Raw genomic sequence first — 21,541 nt, forward strand, 5'->3', positions numbered from 1 at the left:
CGGAAGAATTTTCAAACTGAAAGGTTTAATAATATAAAGAAAGCAATTCAGAAAAAAACACAATTCGCCAATCTCCTCTACCTCCTCCTCTTCCTCCTCTTCCTCCCCCTCCTCTTCATGACTGACCTGATGTTTCATTTCCATGACAACCATCTGACTGGCCCTCATCACTGCCTCTGATTAACTGCCTCACAGTGTGTGTGTGTGTGTGTGTGTGTGTGTTAAATACTAAATTAGGGGGACGTTAAATTGAAGGTGATGATTTGCTGTGTGATTACAGGAAGTCTCCTAATGAAGAGTCGTTATCAGCTGGCAACAAACCTGCAGTCAACTGTCTTCTTCTGATTAATTCTTCCTTCAGTCAACACTAAGAGCAGCTGCGGTTACATGAGACATTTATTTTTCATTCTGAATGAAATAATTCCAAAGGAAGATTGCCACGTAAGTGTTTACATGAGCGCTAAATGTAACGATCGGCTTATAAACGGGCTGCACCGCCTACATCAAGCCCGAGCGCCCCGGGGTTCATAACAAGCACATCCATTCGAATCCTCCCGGAAAAAAAGGGGTAACGTAATTGACGTTACTTACGTTAAATGCGCAAGCATGTGCAGAAAGAGGCGAGATAAAGAAAGTGATCGGAATGAGTGTTTACATGACGAAATTTTATCCATCAACCAGATTATGAAAGGGTTAAACAGCCCTCTCAAACGTAATGAAATTGAATTCGGATTGGCCAGTTTATTCTGATTGAGGCGTTTATATGTGGCATTTTTATTCTGATTGGGCTGCTATGCTGATTAAAAGGCTCCATGTAAATGCAACTAGTGACTATGTTTACATGGACTGCAATAATCCGACTATTGACCTTATTCTAAATAAGACAATATTTCAATTAAGGTGTTTACATTGTTGTACACAGTACAACAGGTGTACAGCAACAAGTACAGCAGGTGGATTGCCGTATGTGTCACAAAATCCTGCGAAAACTCAGATAGGACGTCATAGTGCGATTAAGATCGGAATACTCCACATGTCTTAATTCAGCTATTGCTTACTCCTACTATGACCTTATTTGGGTTAAGGTCATCAGAAAATGCTGTTTACATGGCAGTGTCTTATTCAGGATATTGTCTTAATCGGGTTCATATCGGAATATTGCAGTCCATGTAAACGTGTCTAATGGCAGGGTTGGGGGTTCAATTAAGTAGAGCAAGGCACTAACACTGTTAGGGTTTGGGGTTCAATTCCCCATTCCACTGAAGGCTTTTAACCAAAGTGCCTTCACAAAAATATAGGAAAAACACCAACATAAGGAGGCAACATTACGGTCAAGGACTTTCATTAGGCATCGATGAACGAATGACCGAAATGTTGTCTTTTTATAAATACATTTTTTGTTGTGCTGACAGTGTGCAAGTGTTTTGTTTTTTCTTCTTCTTCTTCTTCTTCTTCTTCTTCTTCTTCTTCTTCTCCTGTGCACCTGTCACTAAGGCTGCCTCTCAGGTGTGAATAAGCTTTCTACATTTACCAAACTGCCTCACATTTACAAAGGGAATTTGAATGGGTGCCATGGCTGCCTGGTGCCTGGGCAACAAAATAGAGAATCCCTTGGAATGTAGTGAAGTATTACACAATTTCAATCAGGAAGACTACTTAACATTCATTCATTCATGCTTTCTCTTTACCCAATCAGAGTTGGTAAACACTTTCCCTCTTTTTCCAGAGAACCAATCACTTAGCCGTCACTTCCCTCTCTTTTTCAAGGAGCCAATCGTCTAAGTGACGGGAGTATATACACGTCACCTACTATGCTATTGCCCTTCTCTCAGTGATTTGGCAGCAGCATACGGCATAGATCTGCGAGAAGGGCAATCTCTGAACCCATCGTCTGTCGGTCTGACGACGATTAGACTCTGGGGGCGTCGGCCAATATTTCGGGGTTTCCGGTGTAGCCAGCGGACATCCGGGCCAAGACTTCCTCTTCTGTGTGCCGGTCATTGTTTACAGTCCGATTAGCAACTTGAGACGTGAGAATGGAGTCGAAGTTGAGAGACGACGTCTCATATGCAGATATCTGTTTATAGAGATTAGCCGAAATGTCGTCCGGACCTAAAACACCTACAAAAAGTATCGATGTTTGTATTTTGTGTGGAGAAACGTTCGACTCTCGTGTCTCAAGTTGCTAATCGGACTGTAAACAATGACCGGCGCACGGAAGAGGAAGTCTTGGCCCGGATGTCCGCTGGCTACACCGGAAACCCCGAAATATTGGCCGTCGCCCCCAGAGTCTAATCGTCGTCAGACCGACAGACGATGGGTTTGAAGATTGCCCTTCTCGCAGATCTATGCCGTATGCTGCTGTCATCTCGGTCGCTGTGCTTACCTTCGTCCCTCCTCCACCCCATCACCACCAATGTCCAGGCTCCAGAGGAACTCCCCAGGGGGACGTCCTAATTCCTACGTCTATCCCGGATGTACTCCTAACTTCACGAATGGGAGGAGTTCCTCCATGGAGCTTACGCCAAAGTTTACATCTTGTTTCATGTCATGAATAAAGTTTTTCATTTGAACATTCATACTAGTCTCTCCTGATTGAAGTAATACTGAACCTGGAATTGGAGCATCATCCAGAAGCTAATGGAGATCCAAATAAAGAATAAAGAATAAAGAATAAAGAACAGGGAATTGAGGCCCTCACCCTGGCAGCGTTGGTGTCATACTTTTCACTTTGAGCCATACAGGACCTCAATAAATTATATTCAAATTCAACGTTACTTTTTGCATCAGTGATGTGCAGTCACCCTCCTGTTTTTTTCACACGGCGTTAATTAAACTCTGACACTAAATAAGCACCATGCAAGTATTTCCATCAGCCCACACCCATCAGAAGTAATTTAACACTTTGGAAAGTTTTGAACAAAGTTGAGATGAAACTTTCATGATCCCCATGGAGAAATTGGGTCGTGGCAGCAGTATAGTAGGATGGGATACCACACAAGGTAAAAAAAATAAGAATATGAATAAGAATATAGCGACAGAACTTTAAAAAAAATTCTGTATGAAGTCTGTATGAAGCCAACTATGTTTGAAAATGAGAAATGTCACCAAGCAATGAGTTTCACAGGCGTTTTAATCCCGTCTGGGCGGGTGATGGATGGGATGGAAACGGCATCTGAATTGGCTCTTGCTGAAATAGCTGAGCATCGACTCAGCGATCGATAGCACTGAAGTGGCAATGTCATAGATATTTTAAAGGGTTGTCGCAAAAGGTGTGTGTGTGTGAGAGAGAGAGAGAGAGAGAGAGAGAGAGAATGTGAGAGAGGAAGAGCAGTGTGTGACAGAAAGAGATGAAAAAGAGATTAGCATCTGTATGTAAAGGGAGAGAGACAGTGTGTGTGCGAGAGAAAGGTGTGTGTGTGAGAGAGAGACAGAGATTAGTGTGTGTGTGTGTGTGTGTAAGTGAGAAATTGAAGCGAGCGGTTTTGAGCGAGCGGTTCTGATAGGCTGTCACGGTTGATACACACTTGTATCACTTTGTAAGAAATTGATCAGTGGTGTGTGTCACCGAAACATAAAACCCTGTTGTAGGAAAGGTACTCAGATACACACACACACACACACACACACACACACACACTCAGATAGACAGTGACATAAAAAAAAAACCCATGCAGTCCGCACACAGACACACAGTCAGGCACAGTCAGAAACCTCATCGTTGCAGGTAGAAACCTCATTATCGCAGGTAGAAACCTTATTATCGCAGGTAGAAACCTCATCACCACAGGAAAAAGCCTCATCACCACAGGTAGAATATCTCATTACCGCAGGTAGACATCCCATCATGGTGGGTAGAAGCATCATCACAGGCAGAACATCATCATGGTTAGAAACCTCGTTACCAGAGTAGAGACCTCATCACCACAGGTAGAAACGTCTTCGCTATTTCTATACAAGGGTATAGAAATATCATCATTGCAGGAAGAAACATTATCGGGGGCGGTCGACTGCCTTAGGCCCCGGCAGCCACATGGCCCCATAAAAAACAAGAATAGAGCCAGTATACTGTTTCTCATCAATTTAAAAGAAATCCCTCATTGAAGAACACCCCTCTTTTTGTTACAATGATAACTATTTCAATCAATCCCCCTATTCAGTCAGGCTACAGTGGCAGTGGGTGATTCCACTTCTATCACAATTGCCTCTTGACTTTGAGCTTATTTTTCTTGCCACTGCACCAGTTGCTGCAAGAGACATAAAAAATTCAAGCAGAGTTACCAAAGTGGTGCAGAAATACATTTTTTTTTCATCAAAGAATCAACTGTTGCCAGTGTTGCCGCTAGCAATATTACCACTGCCTGCAAGCTCAGCCCCAACTTGAAGGTAATGTATAGGAAGGATGGATTGGAAACGGTGAATGTTGGGGCTCAGGGGGTCCCATGTTTGCCTTTGCCCAGGGTCCCCAAATCACAAAATCCTGACCTCGGGCAGAAATCTCATTGTCATGGGTAGAAACCTCATCACCCCAGCTAGAAACATTACCCCAGGTGTGTACAAACAACATCATAACGGGTAGAAATGTCATCGGTGCGGGTAGAACATCATTTGCGCAGGTAGAAAAGCCTTTGCCACAGTTTGAAACCTCATCACCCCAGAAAGAAACATCATCGGCACAGATCCACGTTTTAAAACTTAATCACTAAGGTAGGAAAGTCATCACCGCAGGTAGCAACTTCATCGGCGTGGGTAGAAATGTCATCACAAGGGTAGAAAAGTCATCATTGCAGGTAGAAATCTCATCACCACAGGAAGAAATGTCATCACCACGGTAGAAACATCATCATCATGGGGTGGAAAGGTCATCATCGTGGGGTAGAAACATCATTGTGGGTAGAAACGTCATCAGCGTGGAGTAGAAACGTCATCACTGTGGAGTAGAAATGTCATCATGGGTAGAAATGTCATCACCGTGGAGTAGAAACGTCATCATGGGTAGAAATGTCATCACCGTGGAGTAGAAACGTCATCACCGTGGGGTAGAAATGTCATCATGGGTAGAAATGTCATCACCGTGGAGTAGAAACGTCATCATGGGTAGAAATGTCATCACCGTGGAGTAGAAACGTCATCACCGTGGGGTAGAAATGTCATCATGGGTAGAAATGTCATCACCGTGGAGTAGAAACGTCATCACCGTGGGGTAGAAACGTCATCACCGTGGGGTAGAAATGTCATCACCGTGGGTAGAAACCCCATCACCATGGTAGAAATGTCATCATTGTAGGTAGAAATTTCATTAACATGGGTAGAAACCTCATCACCGTGGGGTAGAATCCTCATCAAGACAGATAGAAACCTCGTCACCAGGGTAGAAACCGCATCACCGCAGGTAGAAACATGGTTGCGGTGGGGTAGAAATGTCATGCCGCAGGTAAAGACGTCATCATCATGGGTAGAACTGTCATCACAAGGATAGAAACGTCCACATGGGTAGAAACGTCATCACCGTGGGGTAGAAAAATCATCAGCACAGATACAAAACCTCAACACCTGCTCACCTGCTTTGCTTTGTGCTTTGCCAAAAAATAAAATCCAATCACAACGTTGACAGAATGCAGATATTGAGAACGCTTACAAATACCATCTTTAAATGCAAGGTCGCGATCCGATCGTCCATTATCCAGACAGCATATCCAGATGCAGGTCGCATTTTAATACCAGGTGTAAATGGGGTCTAAATTTAAATATGGAGACAGAGAAGGAGATAGTGTGTGTAGGCACCGAAGAGGAAGAGGAGAGAGAGAGAGAGAGGAAGCAGCTTGTTCGTGTTAATTGTAACCCCCTTGTGTCAGATGATTTAGTAGCTAATTATAGAGTTGTGAAATATTAAAATCAAAACTAGATTATTCATTGCCACTCGAGCTAAAGCTCAAAAATAGCATCATGGTGGAAATTACCACCAGTCAAACACTGATAAATGTTTAGTTGTGGCTTTTTCCTCTCTACCTGCACTATTGGAGGCGTCCCGGTTTGTCTCAGTGTTGGGGAGGCAGAAGGGCTGAATGGTTAGAGTGACGGTCTGTCACGGTCCCAGCCTAGCCCTTGTGTTTTCCTGGTGTTTTCCTTCTACTCCCCAGTCCTGTCATCCTCCAGACACCCACCAGATGTCCTCGGACTTTCCCTCCTCCTGCACACACACACCTGTCTTCCATCAGCCCATTAGCCCTGCTACTTTGTTCCCCCTTCACCTGTCTGCTTTCAGCCAATCAGCTTCCGGACTCTTTCCCATCCAGCCAGCTGTTCTCTATTCTCGTTAGTCCCAGTGTGTGTATATATTGTTTGTGTTTCCCTGGAGTGGTTGTCGGTTCGTCTGTTGTATTTCCAGCTTTGTTACCAGCTCTGTTTTCCCGTTGGATTCCAAGACCTGCTCTGTTACCTGTGTTTCGTGTTGTAAATCCTTAGATTTTATTCCTGCCAGCCTTGGATTCTTTCTGTTTCCTTTGCCTTGCTGTCTTATTGTACGTTGCTCTGGATAAAAACATCAGCTAAATGCCTAATGTTTGTTTTTTGGTGATAACATTTTTATTGTTCATTTAACTCTTTTCACAAAGGAGAAACAACACTTCACAGGACATAAGACAAACATATCCCCACCGTCTCCCCTCCCACAGGACTTCCCCAACCTTTACTCGAAGCACTGAAACCTGTTGCCTCCAAGCATAGACTGTAAAAAAAGATGGACGTAGTAAGGTTTCTGAAGGTTTCTGAAGGGACGAGCGCCACCATGTTGAAATTTTTTGGAGCCGGAGCAGCCACAGCGAAGCCGGGGGTTGGCTGCAGCACCGCCTGCTATTGGTCCGTAATCGCCGACCTGTCAATCACTGGAGAGGCGACCTGCCAATCACTCGGAAAACAACCCTGTTTTATAACAGTTATATCCCATTAATGACGCAATTATTTTGAAAATCGCCATATGGTCACACATTAGAAGAAGTGAAATAAGCTACGGATTTGGAGTTTTTTTGGAGCCGGCGTCTAGTGGACGATAGAGAAATTGCAGCTTTCAGTCACTTCCTTATTGGCTTCAATAAGGAAGTGAATAAGGAAGCTTCCGTGGTTTTGGCCGCTTGCCTTCAAGGAACGCAACCAGAGTAGCTTAGGGCGGTCACAAAACAATATGACCACCATCCCCGGCTACAACAAATCAATAATACTTAGAGTAGCACCTTTATGCTTTCAACAGCATTCACTAAAACAGCTATATACCTGAAGTAATGGATCGGTCTCTTTGTTCATTTGTCCCTCTGTTAACGCAATTTCTAGTTATTACTAAAGCCCCAATGTGCTATTTAGGTGTGTCCACTGTCAACAGACTGTCAAAACTGTAAGAATCAATTATTGTATAATGTTAACTGGTATAAAGACATAGAGTAGTTGTACCCAGCAAGTACTGGTGTGTATTTACTGTACTACAAACTTTGGACAGTCTCTTAGTGATTTTGTTCTCTATCATTCAAGTTAATATTTAGTAGGTAAGTGTGTATATATAAGTACAGGATAAACATTGCCCCAGTTTGCATCATTTTTGAGTAAATCTTGCAAATTTGTAAGAATAGACACATAAAATATAGAATATCCTGCATTTTCTTCCTGTGTAGCTTCATGAGAACAGCAAGGCACTAACGCTGTCAGTTGTTGGAGAGTGTGTGTGTGTGTGTGTGTGTGTGTGTGGGATGGTTTATGAATAAGCCTAAGGACAGCCAGACAACTATCACCTTGAGTTTGAATCATCTTCATGAGATGAAATTCATGACGTTTCAGTCAAAAAAAACAAAAAAAAAACACCCAGAAACTGAAATACCAAGCTGTAAAAAACTAGAACTAATTACCTTCTGTGGCTGACACACACACACACACACACACACACACACACACACACACACACACACACACACACACACACACTTTTACCCTATCCTGTCTATATCTTTGTGTGTGTGAATGCGTGCATGCATGCGTTCTTGTCAATGTGCCGATGTGTGCATGCCTGCATGTCTGTGTGTGTGCGTGTGTGTGTGTGTGTGTGTGTAGTCTAATGCCTGGTGTCTTGGGATTAGAGTGCAGTAACGAGGCGAGAGCAGGATAATGTCATATGAATGTTGTTTAAATACCACTGAGCCTCTGAAATAACAGCAGATATCATACTGTACACTCATGGCATTCCAATACCAGTGGCTGTCTCCCTTATTCACAGTTGTTTTTGTTATTTTTAAAGCACAAACTTTACGGTGTCAAACCTAGCTTGAGATGAACTGGTGTACCGGCTGACAAAGACGGGACACCATGGATGCATGGGTGTGACAGTAAAGTGTTTCTGAGGATTATTTCCTGGAGGAGACTTCCATTTCTTCCTGTCAGCTGATTGAGAGATGAGAGAAGAGATGAAAACACTCGACTCAGCTCAATGAAATAAGGAGAAAACAGAAAGTTTGGCTTCATGTTTCCTGTGATGGATTCTCTCGCTGTGTGGAAGTTTGTTTTCCTACTGGGCAAGAATGAATGGCAGCAAATGGCTTCTCCTGAAGGAGAAAAACGAGCCTGATATCTGAAACTATGCTGACTGTGTGCAGAACCAGAGAGGAAGCTGGACCGCTGCTACTGACTTGAAGAACACCAGTGTTATCCCTTAAGGACTTCAATACCCAGAAATCCTGTGTGGTGAGGTCAGTAAAGCGGTCTGTGCTGCTTTATACCAAAGGAAACCAAAGAGACAAGACAGGAAAAAGATCCAAAGTTAAGTCTAACGCTGGTTGACTGCTGTTTAGGAGACAGTTTTGGATTTCTCCCCAACGATGGCTGAACCTCTTAGTTTACCAGCATTGCCCGACAGGATCTTTGGGTAATGAAGTCCTCAAAATTCAGACAGTTACCTCTGGCTGCCACTTGGGGCCGCCAACGTACAAAGTTGCCTCGTGCAGCTTTACACACACTAAAACACTTTTTGACTTACAAACTGGTATTTAGCACCTTTTTATTTATGAAATACACCAAGAACCGGCCCTATTAGCAACATTTCAGCACAAATGTGTCTGTGCCATATTTATCTCAGTAAACCTGACTCACTTTGCCCTCCGGTGGTTAAAATGAGCAGCCGGCATTCGAGAACAATTGTCCAGAGATACATTATGTGGTAAAATATGTTCCCACCTTTGGCGTCCCGGTGGATCAGTGGTCTAAGGAGCATACCGCATAAACTCAATGTCCTGCATTCAAATCCAGCCCAGGACCTTTGTCCTGGTCTGGCATATGCCATTCCCCTCTCTCTACCATCTTTCCTGTCTCTCCAGCCTGTGACTATAAATAAAAGCAACCAATAAAAGTAGAAACACCCAAAAAAAGAATCTTAAAAAAAAAAACATGTTCCCACCCCCAGTATAAAGGTATATTTGAGACACTCCACCCTGTTCCTCTTCTCACCGACCCGGCCCAACCCCAGAAGAAGCTCAAACTGGGTGCAGAATTACTCTTTAGTATATCACTCTCACTTTCTCTCTCTCTCACACTCTCACACACACACACACACACACACACTCTGAACGTGCACTCTGAGCCGGTACCCCTGAACCTGCAGAGGACACCTGTGTGGTTCAGGGTGGGCGGGGCCTGTGTCGTGGCCCCTGGGTGCTGCCTGCTGTTTCAACTTCAGTACCGGCTGAAGATGAAAGGAGCGGGCAGGTAGATGTGGAAAAAAAAACACACACAGTCAAGTCCAGTAGATAGAAGCAGAAGCACACACACACACACACACAATCCCCCCTACCTCTTTCCTTAGCTCTTATTTCTTTTATTTCTTTACCAAGCACGTCTCTATCTTAAATGAGTCATGATGAGGCTTGTTACATCGCCATACTGCAAGTGGCATTTTGGATAGAAATTCATTTTATAGATAATTTTAACTTCCTGCATTTGCATCCTCTTCAGCAGTGGTTCTCAACGTGGGGTCCAGGGATCACCAGGGGTCCTTGAAGGGGCTCCAGAGGGTCCCCAGCAAACTGATGAATTGTTAAACTTCAGCATTAGAGAATGTAGAAGAATGACTGTTTTGATCATAGTTTCTCTGTTATCTCTGTTATTCTGGACAAAATCAATAAATAAATATTCTTATTAAAAATATCCTAAGATTTGAGTCCAAGAGACAAAATCTCATCAAATAGGGATCCATGGCTCTAATGTGGACTAAATTAGGAATGCTTGATATGAAAAAGGTTGAGAATCACTGCTCTTCAGTACAGTACAGTTCAGTAAATCCAAGTCATAATTCCAAATCTGTGTTTCCAGAACGTTTGATTTGAACATTTTTCAAGGTTCTTTCATGTTTTTGAATACCAAAGTCTAATGGGAGATTTGTGTTTTCCTGTTTTTTTTATATTAAATAAAATGTGGCCTATCCAGGCCTTTGAGCTTTGGCTGCAGTTATCATCTAAAGTACAATGAAACACATGTTTTGCTTTATTAAAGATGCAGGCAGCTTTAATCTTCTCACAAATGGGTTTTCACTCCTTTAGTAGATTAGTGTTGGCCTATTTTTCCAATGTGGGACCCCACTGGCCCATAATGAACCACGTATTAACAGGCTTATCATCATTTATTGTACTGTGGTTAAATATTAAAACTATGCTTTCACACTAATTCCTTATTAATGAGTTTGATTTTCCCAAGTTGAATCTAAAACCAATGAGAGTGGGAGGTGAGGCTGCGTCTCCGGAGCTTAGTGACTGAAATGGACCGTAGTCTAAATCAGAGCTCCTTTAAGTTTTTCAACCTCAGTGAAACATGTATTCTCTTGTTGTGAACCCGGCCCACCAGCAAGATCCTGCAACCCATAAAGACTCTAACCAATAATTTAAGGCTGCGTTCACACCCAGCTGAGGTTTCTCTGAGCTCTGCAGCGTTTGTGCCGGTTTGTCCAGGTGAGAACGATGACCTTTGAACTCTGGTGGCACCAAATAACGGCACCGAGACTCTCAGTCCTCTAACAAGAGAACTGCAGTGTGGATCGTTAGGAGTGAGATCGCAATCCAACTAGTGTTCGCAATCAGGCTACAGTCATATGTGTAGGAATTAAACCTGCCACTGCAACACCATTTACACACAGACTGAGGATAACACTTCTACATGTCAGTGCAGTACACATAGCTTGCACACACACACACACACACACACACACACACACACACACACACACACACACACACACACACACACACACACACATCAGACTCGCGCACCTTATCCGAATCCAAAACCGTGACCTTATTCACTTATTAGGGAGACAGATTGAACCACTGTGTTCCCTTTCCAGTTTGATTTTATTTTCTCTTGTTGCAATATGAATCACTGAGTACAAGATACATTTGAAATGAAAAAGAGCATGGTGGTTGGTTTCAGGTGAGCTCAGATTTCTCTCAGAGACGCTCTGGTGCCCCAAAGCAGGATACAAAATTCAAAAATTTGAACTGAATACTGTTCTCTCAAGTGTGTGACATCATTTTCGGCGCTGCCTCAATTTTTGTTGAGGTGGATTGTGATGGGTTTTGAAGCTTCAATGAAAAAAAAAAAAAAAATCCTCCACACCATGGTTGTTAGCAAATTTGTTTTCTTAAATTTCAGTAACGCATTAAAATATAATAGCTGTTATGATTGATGATGTTATAGCCCTAACTTCATTAAGTGTCACTTCCAAACATCCCATTCATTTTCACCACAGCTGAAAATGGATGGGAAGGGATGGCAAGGATCCGGAAAGAATCCAAAAGCCCATAAATTAGACACTTGAGAGGACAATTATTGAATTACAATTGAATTGAATTTTACGCTTTAAATTTGAAGGCCACATCACCTAACTTCCAGTATTGTCTTGGCTGTCTCTGGTTGGCTTGACCCACAGAACTTGAATGGATAGAACGGTTATTTCAATTCAACTCAATTCAAATCAACATTCCTGGACGGTTGGAGCGGCGGCCATTTTGCTGTGAACCGTCGGAGTAGATTCTGTATAAAGCGACTTACAGCAAGTCACTGAGCTGAGAGGTTTTACAGCAAGAACCAAAGCAGCTTCTCTGTCTCCTTGCTGCCATGGATTGCTAACATGCTAATGCTAACATGCTAATGTTGACTAGAAGAGCTAGAGAGAGAAGTCCAGTCTGTGATAAAGCGACGTTAGCCTCGTCGCTAACGTTAGCTTCCAGTTGAGTTTTGACAGTTTGCTAACAGACTCATCTGCTCAGTTCTTTACAGCCTTAATGTCCAGACTTGTGTTGTCACCATAGCAACTAACGCTTAAAATTCCACAATTGCCATTTTATGCGGTAGGCTACCAGCCAAATTACAAAGCGACAAACAGTGGAAGGACCGTTCTATCCAATCAAGTTCGGTGGCTTGAACCCCCCTTGGCTTGAAGCAGCTTCTATCCGTCCTGGTGGACTTGTCCTGGTATTAGTGCGTCACACTCCAGCTCCGCCGCCGAGGTAAACGGCGTTATCGTTTCCAAGGAGATTTCCCCGTCGTCCTCGAGCCGGACGGTGGCGGGAAGCAGCAGCAGGCTCTTGTGGTTCCTGGAGCCGTCGGAGATGCTCGACACCTCGTCGAACGGCGCGCTGCCGTCCTCCAGGCGGTCGGACCCGACGCTCACCGTGCGGGGGGGATGCTGCTGCTGCTGCTGCTGCTGCTGCGCGGCCACCAGCACCTGCCCGTCCTTGTGGAGCGTGGTGTCGTGATGGTAAGACACGAGCTCGTTGCTGAAGTTCACGGCCTCCACCGCGTTGCTCGAGCAGATTCGGTTGCAGCCCAAGATGGTGGCGAAGGCCCTCCGGAAGTCCGCGTTGAAGGCGTAAATGACCGGGTTGAGCGACGAGTTGGCCCAGCCGAACCAGACGAACACGGTGAAGGTGGTGTCGCTGACGCACGGCGGGTCGCAGAACGGAACCGTGCAGTTGAGCACGAAGAACGGCAGCCAGCAGAACACGAACACCCCCATGATGATGGACAGCGTCTTCAGGACTTTGGTTTCCTTCCTGAACGACGTTTTCAGGGAGTTCTCGTCGGCGGGCCGGTGCTGCTGCTGCTGCTGCCGCTGCCGGTTCCGGTTCTGGCCGTGGTTCTGGTTCTGGTTCTGCGCCTGCTCCACCGCCCTCTCCAGCGACGCGATGCGGCGGATCTGGGTCTGGGCGATCCGGTAGATCCTGGTGTAGGTGGCGATCATGATGACCACCGGGATGTAGAAGCTGATGAGCGAGGAGGAGATGGCGTAGGTTTTGTTGAGGTTGGCGACGCAGCTTCCGGTGTTGTTGTTGATTATGTTGATGTTTCCGGTGAAGTTCCTGGCGCTGGCGGCCATCACCGCCTCCCCGTGCCGCCCTTCGCCCTCCCCTGCTTCCTCCTCCTCCTCGGCCCGGTGCCAGTTGAGCTGCACCGGGATGAAGGAGATGAGGATGGAGAGAGTCCACGCCACCCCGATCATGATGAACGCCACGCGGTGCGTCATCTTCCGCTCGTACTTGAACGGGCTGGCTATGGCCCAGTACCGGTCCACGCTGATGATGCACAGGTTGAGGATGGACGCCGTGGAGCACATGATGTCAAAGGCGATCCAGATGCCGCAGAACCGGCCGAAGAGCCACGTGCCCGTCACCTCGGAGATGGCCTCCCACGGCATCACGAGCACCGCCACGAACAGGTCGGACACGGCCAGGGAGATGACGAAGAAGTTGGTGACTTTGGAGCGCAGGTGGCGGAACTTGACCACGGCGGCGCACACCAGCGTGTTCCCGAGCAGCGTGGACACGATGAGCAGGAACAGCACGCAGCCGACGAGGACGCGCAGCCCGCTCCCGCCGGTCCCGCGGTCTTCCTCCTCCTCCTCGTCCTCCTCTTCCTCGCCGCTCGTCCCGTCCAGCTCCGACAGAACTTGGGTGAAATTATTCCAGCTCGTGTAGTTTTCCATTTTTGCGGTGCGTTAGAGGGAACAGCAGTGGAAACCGCAGTTAAAATCCGTGCGTAAAACCGCTTCGCCGGTTCCCAACCGCGACCGTCACGCACACCATCCTCTGATCTTTGTATTTAAAATATTAACAATGATGGAAAGGTTGTTTTCTTCAATAAATATCCCGCTTTCTCCGCCTCGGTATCCTTCTTTTCTGAAATGATGCGCTTAATCCCGACAGCCAAAGCGCACAGACTCAGAAAAGCGCTCCTTGGGCTTTTATCTGCAGCAATAATGAAAATAAACATTAATAACTGCAATAATAAATCCTGGCGGCAGTTCAGGGTTTCTCTGTCCCACTGTGAGTCATACTGGAGTCTGCGGTCTGCTGGATGTCACCTCTCCGCTCTCCGCTCTCCACTCTCTCTGTGTGATGCGCACAGCACCCAGGCGGCTGGAAGTCATCGCTGAACTCGTTACCTCCCCAAAAAGTAATACATTACTTAACACTCGTTCCCCATTTCACTGTAAACTATTTTTTTATTTATTTATTTTGATTCTGTTGGATAAAGGCTCATTCCAAGTCATTTTACCAGACATCCTCACATAATTTGTTTGTTACTGTTATCTAAATTATCAGTATCTAATAGGATTAAATTCTGGCCCATGTCCAAGAAAAACGGGGTACTTATTACTCTTGAATCATTTCAAATGTAGCGGTATTAATTGTAACGGAGTAGTAATCCGTTACTCATTGCATTACTTTCCCGTTACACCTCCCAAAATCGCCTCTCTTATGCCTTTCTATGTGAATAATTAGACGACTAATTAAACGATTAATTATGAAAAAAAAAAAAAATGAATGAATGAGATGGTGGTTGCTGGTATTTTGGATAATTCAACTTCAGTCATCTGACATTTAGATGGGATGATAATAACCTATTGTTTGATTGGTAACTGTAATGTCATCACTGAAATCGAAATGTCATTTGTTAATAATTACAGTAATAGTATTCCTGTAAGGGTGTATGAGTGTGTGTAGAGGGAGTATGCTGAACAAGAGAATACTCCCAGCTACTCTACTATGGCCTGTATTAGTAGAAAATATGGGACTGTCAAAATCAACTGGTCATATAATGTGAGTGCAATAATAAGCAAGTGAGCAGCACAGAATGTACAGTTTATGCAGTAAATGCAGCTCTGTGTGTGTGAGAGAGAGAGAGAGAGAGAGAGAGAGAGAGAGAGAGAGAGATTTCACTTGCTTTAAATCCTGATTATGTGCCAGTTTGGCCTCTGCTGCCTCTCTGTGGTTTCAGTGACAAACAGCCAAATATCAGACACAGAGGAATCTAAATATTCAGGTTTCACAGTAACACTTCATACATATTAATCTCCTGGATGGTGCTGAGGTGACGGAACTCAAAGTGAGAATAGTAATAATAATAATAATCTTTATTTGTATAGCACCTTTCTTAACAAGGAAATGAAGTTAAAACAACAATGCAAATACACAACACCAATAACCAGTGGTACCAAAACAATAAGAGAAAACAATTATAAACAAGCAACAAGCATAGAAGAACTGGAATTGTACATAGACTGTAATACAAGCTGCTGCCTTAAGAGATTAAATAAGCCTTTTTATAAAAATGGGTTTTTAAAGAATGGTTTTCTCATGCATATATCATAAAAAATCCTATTTCTGCCTAAATATGAAGGCAGGTACAGTTGAACTGACACGGGTGTCCTTTTCTGAACACACACACACACACACACTCGCACTTGGGTTTCAGCACCACAGACAGTACAGTAATGCACTCTCCAGAGCCAGTCAAATTTGGCTCTGCACATGATAAAATTTCGCAATAAAAATTTACATATTCAGTATTTAGATTGCATTTTAAAACATTTTAAAACATCCAATATATTATATGCTGAAATGACTATGACTCGTCCGAAGCCACGGTGACAAGCATCTTCATATAATCTGATAGATTGTTTTTCTAATCACATTTCTGAACATTCAGTGTCTGACAGAATTAATGTCTGGCCCATTGCCCTCTGACTGCTCATAGAACCAATTAATTAATGCATGATGTGTCGTTATAGAACATCTAATGTTTTTTTGAAGCAAATGAACATTTCAGATAATTACTGAGGTTATTATGAGGCCCTCTGCTGGTGGGAGCTGTTGTACTTGAAATTACTCAGAATGAAGTAGAATGAAGAGAATAAATACAAATTTAATTTTGCTCTCAGTAAACTTTACTTGTTTTAATCCAGTCTTGGTCTTCATCAGGCAACACGCTGACTTTTTATCTTTTCCCTTTGTTTAGTTTTTTAACTGAACCTGAGATAAAGTTTTACTATTTTCTGTCTCAGATGGTTGAAACTCTGCCATAACATTCATTCACGTTCATGTGTAACTATAGAGACACAGTCAGAATGAAAACCATAACCGGTGAGAGAGGAAACTAGAATATGTATTTGATTTAAAGGAAAAATCCCCCCAAAACACTATTACACTAAACACTACTGTTGATGTAGCTTACATTTCTTCTTCCTGTGGAGAACTGGTCAAACTGCTGCAGGCTGAGGGAAAGTGGGTAAAATAAAAAAGTAAATTAGAACATTTCATCACAAAATAACACCTGGAATGTGCTGAGCATCACAGACTGATGATATACTATAACAGTATGAGGGGATCCGATGGGGGAATTGTCCATTTATTTTATGTTACTTATTTTTAGTTTATTTTGTCAGGGACCATGTACAGAAAAACCCAAAAAACAATCTTCTCTTTAATCTCTCAATTAAAGAGAAGAGATGCTTGGCACCAGATTTAGCTATTTTCCATCTGTAGTCCTTTAGGCAGGCAGACATAAAAACATTGCAAAATACTAGGAAGAAAAAAACATTAAAAATCCAATAAAAACTTTTCAGCACAAAAGACTATCACTCATCCGGCTAAAGCACAGGAGGTACAGTTCAGTCCAAACAGAGTCCAGGCAATTTTCATTTATTTATGTTTACAAAGTGCAGGGAGCAGAAAGTCTTTTGAAAAAGGCAAAATCTGTATCCACTGGAGTCAGTAGATTCTGTTTTGAAGAATGTTTTGTGCAAAAGTTTTAAAAATCCAAACAACGGCTTCACATTTTCACATGAAGTGCTAACCTTGGCTCCATTTCTCCAAAAATGAACCAGAAGTTTAACTCTGCAGTGCAGTGTGGAAGTGTTGGTCAGACTGCAGGAGGCTGTTTACCTCCAGCTGCTCTATAACATTACCACCCTAAATTATTTAAACTAGAATTTATAACCTCCTCCTCTCCTCTCCTTGTCTCCTCTCCTCTCTCCTCTCCTTGTCTCTTCTTCTCCTCTCCTTGTCTCCTCTCCTCCTCTCCTCTACTTGTCTCCTCTCTCCTCTCCTCTCCTTGTCTCCTCTCCTCCTCCCCTCTCCTCTCCTCTCTCCTCCTCTCCTCTCCCTTCTCCTCTCCTCGTCTCCTCTCCTCTCTACTCCTCTCCTTGTCTAATCTCCTCTCCCCTTTCCTCTCCTAGTCTTGTCTCCTCTCCTCTCCTCATCTCCTCTACCTTCTCCTCTCCTCTCCTCTCTCCTCTCCTTGTCTCCTCCTCTCCTCTCCTCTCCTCTTCTCCTATCCTCTCCTCTCCTCCATGGTGGGTCACACAAACACACAAACCGCTCTCCAATTATAATAGTGGGATGAACTACAACCTCCGCAAACCAGTATCCTCTTAAAATAACCTGACATTTACATAATTCACCCCTTAATTCATGCAAAATACCCTTACAATTAATTAAGGAGGAGATCCCATCAAAACCTCCTTAAACACCCTTTAATGTTTGACTCCTTACTTTCTAATTTAATGTAAAATTCATGGAGACAGGAACTTTTCCCTTAATAACTCATTAATAACCTGTAAACCTGCACAAAAGGCATAAAACATCCCTTAATTTCTGGTGTCTCTATGAATCAACCCATGAATATGAAATCCCTTAAAAACTCACGACACTAACCTTGGTATCTTTAGCGGATAATTAACGTTCATGTAATGGAGAAATTAAAGATATTTCAGGGTTAAAAGTAAGGGGTTTGGTTTCGTAGTGAACTGTGAGAAAGTTGCCTGTTGAAAAGTTTCTCAAAGTTTAAAAATCCTTTTCTAACTCGTCTGCTTCTCTCCATCTCTATCTCCTCCTTTGTGATCGGTAGAGACTTAACAAGAGAAATCAATAAAGGATAATGGCCTTTACCTGGACTCACCTCAGCATTGTGCTTCATGAAAAGACTAAGTACTGTGTAAATATAGATCGAGAGTGAGGTTCCTTTGAGAAGAAATGAATCAGCTGGCTGCTGCTCATCTGTATTCAAGGCAAGTTCATCGTCGGCCTTGGGCTTTTTCTGTTACAAAGAATCATCGCACATAGGACAAAATCTACATTTAAAGGACCTAAGTGTTAGAGAAGCAGACTTGAGAGCAGAAAGTGGGTTTAAAAGTGGGAGAATGTGGACAGGGAGGGTGACTGAGCAGCACTCTTCCCTTTCTCAACAGCGACCGCTAAGGAGCTCTTGAGCAGAAGGCTCCTCTGCTCCGTCTCAGCTGCAGAAGACTGGGCACTGCAAAAAAAAAACATCCATCTTAACAAGTCATTAAGTCATTTAGTCTCATATTCAACCTTCAAATCTTATTTTTGTGAAAACAAGAGAAGAACTCTGTCAATGAGGAGAGATAACTCCACTGGTAACACTTTACAATAAGGGTACATTAATTAAGGGTTAATTAATGCTTAATAAGAATTGACTAACCCTAACAGTTAACTAATGTGTCTGGTAATAATTTACTAATGGTCATAGTCATCTTTCTAAACTATTATAAACTATTAAATAATGTATAAATGAACAAGTGCGAAACCCTATTCAGTTTCTATGGACAAAAAAACAATCTACATGTTCCGTGGTTGCTTTTTCTGTGTTCTAACAATTTATGTTAAATGTATATATATATTTTTTTATTTACCTTTATTTATTCAGGGTGGTCAATTGAGAGCGGGTGCCCTCTTTTACAATGACGCCCTGATGTGGTGATATGGTGTTGTTAATCAGCCGTAACCTTTTCACGTCTGTCAAACAACTGCATGATCGTTATAACTGAATTATCGGCTTAAAAAGGACCCCCCCCCCACCTATGAGCATTTATACAATGGAAAAAATTACATATAGCCTATGCTAAGACTACAGAGGGAAATATTTATAGAAAGATGGACACCACTAATGGAGGCAATGGGGGAACATTGGGATGGGAACTGAATGAACATATAGTCTACTTAGTAAGGAACTGGGTCTGGTACTGTGTCTTCTTTAAAGTGAGACAAAATAAACAGTACATTTTATTTTTGGCTGGACCGCAACAGCGGGGCCAGCCCTACAATCGCGAATGTCTGTCACTGACTGACTGACTGACTGACTGACTGAGTGACTGACTGACTGACTGACTGAGTGATGAAGTTACACCATTGGTCGGCCGTGGCACGTGGCACATCATAGCGTCACTGAGCCAGAAATTTAAGTTTCGTTTTCTCCGCCGTCTAGTTTCTCCGCTGAGATCAGGAGCCCGTTTCTCCCACACAGTAAGCAGGCTGACCAATATCATGCATGTAAGCTGAAGCTAAAGTAGAATCTATCCAATTATATCATATCACCGTTTATGTCGATGCATATGCGCGTGCTCAGTCCACCTGAAGCCCCTCTGTTCTGTCGGGGGAGAGAGAGACACAAACAAGCATGGAGGTTTCATCACGCCGAGGGCTTATTTCCGACCTTCCCGAAGTTTCCCGGGGCCACGGTTCCGGCCAGTGCCACTAGCTGGGCGCCGCTTTGTTCCCGGTGATCCGGCGAACAGCGTTTTCGGCACCGACGGGTAACAGAGCGCCCGGCGCTTGGATCGGGAGGATCGATGCGGGCCGTGGGCGCGGTGGAGACGACAGCGGTGGAGAAAGAGACGGGACACGCTGGAACGATCAGTATGGATGTATGGACTATTATTCTGTATTAGCAGTCTACAGCAGAGTTAGTTACACCATTGGCCGGCCGTGGCACGTGGCACACTCATACACGGTCCAGCCATATACTAGGTTTTGACCTAGTCTTGTTTATTTTTTGATAAATAATATGGATATTTTCCTATGTATATTGGACTGAATATGTATGTCTATGTAAGGTGAACTTGTATATAACCCATGTTTAGTTTTGTTTTGATATGTTTGTGTTATGTACGTTATTGGGTTATTTTCAGTATTGTTATTATTATTATTTCAATTTGTTTTGATTTATTTTTATACATATTTTCATGTTGAATTGTTTGGATATATAAAACTCTACAAAAATTGTAACCCCTTGTAAAGGAAACTGTCAACCTATGTTGAAATATTTTTTATGTAAAAGGGGATGTGAGAAATAACCAAATAAAAAATAAGTAAAAAAAAAAAAAATAACTGAATTATCTGGAAGTTGCAAAATGCTAACAAGCTAGCAAACTTCCGTTCAAACTTCCGTTCAAGAGAAGAGTCACGCTGCATTTTGACACTTAAATAAAAAAAACATTTTAATGATCCTGCTGCTGTTTGACAGCCATAAAAACGACTAATTATTTACACCAGATACATTTCACGTAAATTATTAGAACACAGACAAGCAACCACAGAAAATGTTGATTTATTGTTTTGCTCATAGAAATTGAACAGGGTTTCACACTCGTACCACACTTTGGAGCCGTGGCCTTTTTGCCGTGTCATCTCCATTCTTCAGTTCTCTGAGCCTGACCAACTCAGTCTGCTGCCACCAGCTAACAGGACCTCACTCCTGTCCTTTTCCCATCTCACCGAGGAGCAAGTCTCCAAACTTCTGCTTGACTCTCGTCCCACTACCTGTCCATTGGACCCCATATCCTCCAACCTCCTGCAGGCCATCTCGCCCACACCTATCTCTGCAGTCACAGTTTTAAGCAAGCCCGGGTTACCCCGCTGCTAAAGAAACCTACACTCAGCCCATCTCAGGTTGAAAATTACAGGCCGGTTTCACTCCTCATCTTCCGTTCCAAGACACTTGAGCATGCAGTCTTTAATCAAGTCTCTGAATTCCTTTCTGAGAACAACCTGTATGATCCTAACCTGTCTGGCTTCAAACGCGGACACTCTACCGAGACTGCGCTCTTGTCTGTAGTGGAAACACTGCGATCAGCTAGAGCTGCCGGTCAGTCCTCTGTTCTAATGTTGCTAGACCTATCGGCCGCCTTTGACACGGTTAACCACCAAATCCTCCTCTCCACACTCGCTGAGCTCAGCTTCTCAGGCTCTCCGCTGGTTTGAGTCCTACCTCTGAGGGAGATCCTTCAGAGCTTCAGAGGTCAGTGCTTGGACCCCTTCTCTTTTCAATATACACCACCTCACTTGGCACAGTCATCCGCTCACATGGCTAACTCATACCATTCATATGCTGACGATACCCAGCTCCTCCTATCGTTCACGCCAGATGACCCCACAGTTTC

At 43.6% G+C, this 21,541-nt stretch overlaps 1 protein-coding gene across 1 annotated transcript; it reads right to left on the reverse strand.

Annotated features, from left to right (window-relative positions):
* Positions 1 to 12,469: 12,469 nt before the first annotated feature.
* Positions 12,470 to 14,005, reverse strand: LOC139656749 (D(1)-like dopamine receptor). The gene has a single exon (XM_071534365.1). It carries the CDS (start codon positions 14,003 to 14,005, stop codon positions 12,470 to 12,472), a length of 1,536 nt encoding a protein of 511 aa, XP_071390466.1.
* Between the last annotated feature and the right edge of the window lie 7,536 nt (positions 14,006 to 21,541).

Source organism: Centroberyx affinis, unplaced genomic scaffold, assembly GCF_046629955.1.
Source record: "Centroberyx affinis isolate AG114_WGS23_722 - 3 ecotype Tasmania unplaced genomic scaffold, CSIRO-AGI_Caff_v1 ptg002522l_1, whole genome shotgun sequence".
Lineage (NCBI taxonomy): Eukaryota > Metazoa > Chordata > Actinopteri > Beryciformes > Berycidae > Centroberyx > Centroberyx affinis.